Source organism: Capsicum annuum, unplaced genomic scaffold, assembly GCF_002878395.1.
Source record: "Capsicum annuum cultivar UCD-10X-F1 unplaced genomic scaffold, UCD10Xv1.1 ctg59495, whole genome shotgun sequence".
NCBI lineage: Eukaryota > Viridiplantae > Streptophyta > Magnoliopsida > Solanales > Solanaceae > Capsicum > Capsicum annuum.
Genome location: NW_025868213.1, coordinates 1 through 3,833, shown reverse-complemented (window position 1 = coordinate 3,833; position 3,833 = coordinate 1). Strand labels below are relative to the sequence as shown.

At 40.0% G+C, this 3,833-nt stretch overlaps 1 protein-coding gene across 1 annotated transcript; it reads right to left on the bottom strand.

The window, feature by feature from the left end:
• Positions 1–59: 59 nt before the first annotated feature.
• LOC124893432 (probable serine/threonine-protein kinase PBL17) lies at positions 60–2,661 on the bottom strand (the record flags this gene model as incomplete). Its single annotated transcript, XM_047404437.1, is given in 5 exon segments — positions 60–614; positions 841–964; positions 1,066–1,202; positions 1,356–1,491; positions 2,312–2,661. Coding segments are annotated over 5 exon segments (1,076 nt in total), but the record flags the coding sequence as incomplete, so codon positions are not given.
• Positions 2,662–3,833: the final 1,172 nt, after the last annotated feature.

Genomic DNA, 3,833 nt, shown 5'->3' with positions numbered 1-3,833 from the left:
AAGAACCGCTATAACAAGATTCCTCACGTATCATCTGTAGCAAAGCTATGAACGAGAGCTAGACAAGAAACTAAAATAGATACATGACATTATGTCTTCCAAGATTACAATCCCTTAGATGAAGGAATGAGAAAAGTAACAATATGTGTAGTCAAACAAACATCTCTATAACAACGTCGTTTGTTCCACATGCCGTGCGTAACATATAATATAACATAACATGAAAGATCGGTTCCATAAAAAGACATTGTTGTTACAGTAAAATGTTGTTATAGAGGACGACTATTATAGAGAAATCATATCTTTGCCTTGTGGTTGAAGGGCTTCAAGAATTTCAACTACTTGACTCATAAGAGGCCTCCCTTTTGGGTTTTGGCTAAGGCATTGATAGGCAAGACTAGCAACCTTTACGATGATTTTGGAGGAGTACTGTCCTTCGAGTCTAGGGTCGAGTATCTTAAAGAGTTTCTTGTCATGAGTCAGGAGCGGACGTGCCCACTCTACAAGGTTGTATTCCCGGCTTGGCCTAGTCTTGTCGATTGCTCTCCTTCCGATGAGCATCTCAAGCAAAACAACACCAAAAGCATAGACGTCGCTTCTTGCTGTCAAATGTCCTGAATGATTCAACTTTGCAACTTAGTTTACAGCGTCGAGCAGCAAGAATGATCGATAAACAGAACAGTAAACCGAAGAATCATAAGCGATATGCATAGAGGATTATACAGAAGGCACCAAATCTTTGGCGTGTTGGTACATCATACGCGGTTTTTGTTAGTAAACGGATGGCAAAGCGTGGGATATAGACAGTTTAAGAGTAGGACAAGGTGCTGTTAGACTCACCAGTCATGACATATTCTGGAGCGGCGTAACCATAAGTACCCAGAACACGAGTTGATACGTGAGTCTGATCTCCGATTGGCCCATCTTTTGCCAGTCCAAAGTCGGAAAGCTTTGCATTGAAGTCCTGCAGATCCAAATCCAAACAAAGATGGACATTGAAACTTATATAAAAGTTTCACGAGCACTTCAAAGGAAACAATGTACATCAGCAAAACAACATCTCACCGCGTCTAACAAAATGTTTGAGGTCTTGAAGTCCCTATATATTACTGGCATTTCTGCTCCGTGAAGAAAAGCAAGACCTCTAGCAGCATCCAACGCAACTTTCATCCTCCTCGACCATGTTAGAGTAGCACACATTCCTAAAGTACAAGACGTCAATGAGATAGAAAAAAGCTAATTCCCATAACTTGCATCACTTCTTACGTTCTAGTTATCATTTCATTTACTTTTACGCGAATAGAGAATAGTTTCACCTTTACCAACATGAACTCGCATTGATATTAAGTACTCACTTGGAAAAAGGTGCTTCTCCAGGCTGCCAGATGCCATATACTCATAAACCAACAGTCTATGTTCGTCCTCACAGCAATATCCGATAAGCTTCACCAGATTTGGATGTCGAAGCTGCCCCAAATAGTTCATCTCCGCCTGAAAAAGCAAGGACGAGCAACATAGTTTTGCAACTTCCCTAGCATATCCGGTCAGAAGACAACCTTTTCGTGTATAAATTGGGTTCAGAAAACAAACTTCCTTCAGAATAACAAAAGCGTCCGCCCATCCATAACGCCCTTTACATGTACTCTTTTCAACAGTTCCCAAAAGAATGCTTACCGCTCAAATGAAACCAGGTCAACATGAGGTGATGTTATGTCCCAGTTAAGTTTCCATTAGTACAAGAAATTTACATATTTTATATAAACGTTTTCGACTTTTACTTCATGTTGAAAAGGACAAGGAAAACGTTGATCAGCATGTAAAATTCACCGGAGTATCTTGCAACATATTACACGTAAAGTAACTAGACAATCAGTATACGGCCATTGGCAAGTGAAGCGCTGTGCATATTTTACATGATTAATTTCCATTATACAGCATCATCGTAAGGCTGAAAACCATTCAAATATCTGGTCATACGGCGCTAAATCACAGCAAAATTTGATGGAAGCATAGGCTAAAATGAAATTTGAGAAATCTGCCCCTAGAATTGGTGAATCTATCTTGTTTTATTAACGCATATCAGGCATTGCGTGTTCTTGACAAGCATGTATTTGCTACTCTTTTTGCCATCGTTCCTTCATTGCTTGCTTGGAGAACAGTTGATTAGAGGAGGATATGGTGCCAAAACGTAGAGATGGTGGCCAGTGGGTGACTCTTGCAAGTGAAAACTAAACTATACCGATGCATGAAACAGGATTTCAGATAATCAAACAATCTAATGTGTCGACAGACAAGAAGCCAAAGCACCTACCAGCCATTCTCTATCGCCCTGAAGACCTTCCGGATCAAGCTCCTTAATGGCAACGTAAGTGGTCTTGTATCCCGGCCTGACTTGTTCATCTATAACTCCCTTGTAGACGATGCCAAATCCACCCTCTCCGAGAACCTGATCCCTTCGAAAGTGCTTCGTAGCCAATTTCATTTCTTCGTACTTGAAGATATCCAGATCACTAATCCCTGGATTCTGCTGCAGGTCCTCGACAGTTTCAGGTATTATCCCGATGCTACTTCTACGTCTAGAGTCATGCCCTTCAAGCGTATTTAACTTCGGTTGAATTAAAGGATTTCTCTTGGTAGGATATGCACCAACTCCTTCGCCAACTGAGAGTAAACGAATCAAAATATAAAACAAAACAACCTCGGTTGGCATATTCAATTATGTTACATTTGGAGATCCTATGTTTCAGAAGCAGTGTTATCAAAGGCGCGCTTAAGCCCTAAATCGATGCACAAAACATGTGGTTGTGTGCTTCACCTGTATAGAAAGCGCTTCAGTGTCGTCATCAATACTCTAAGGCATAGTTTTCCTAAAGAGACGAGACTGAACAATTGACATTTCACTTTGTCTTTTCAGTTTCTTTGTCCATATGTTTGTTATCTATGCTTATAATTATTAGTCTTGAACTACACTTAACATATTTGTATTTTTTTACTTTGTGTCTGTCTTCATTAAAGCCCACACTTTGTTTGCGCTTAAAGCTCCAATGGACCTTAGAGCTTCTTGCATTTTTCACCTTTGATAACACTAATCAAAGCTGTAGATTTGTTACACTTATAGAATCTGCAAGCCTAAAATGTCTAAGAAAAGTGATCTTGCTGAAAGCAAGACGATTACAACAACATACCCAGTGTAGTTTCACAACGTGTTGTCTAGCGAGGATAGCGTGTACGTTGACCTTACCCCTACCTTAGAGGTAGAGAGACTGTTTGCAATATACCCTCGGCTTCATGAAAACAATCCAAAGCAATCCAGAAAAAGAGGTAGGAAGCATAACAAAGCATTCTAAACATTCACTACAGCAAAATAACACGATAATCGAAGTACTAGAAACAACAAATAGTGACACAAACAAGGACACAATAATGAGCGATACTACGCCTACTAGCATGGACAGATAATGAGACTACACACTACTTACTGCCAGTGGCGGAGCTAGGATTTTCACTAAGGGGGTTCATTAGCGAACATACGAACTAATCAAAGGGGTTCAACATCTACTATATATACATAAAAATAATTTTAACTATGTATATATAACATAATTTCCAATGAAGGGGGATGAACCCCTACTTGAAGGGTAGCTCCTCCCCTGACTACTGCCTACTAACCTTCTATCCTAGCACAATACATTCACATTGTAACAATCCATCATTTTCCCAAAATCACATCAAACTTCCCTTAAGATTATACTTTTATACCCCCCACCCCCACCCCCAAACCCCCAGAAACACTCTACTTAGACCCCATTTCAGTAGCAATACTACCGCTACAA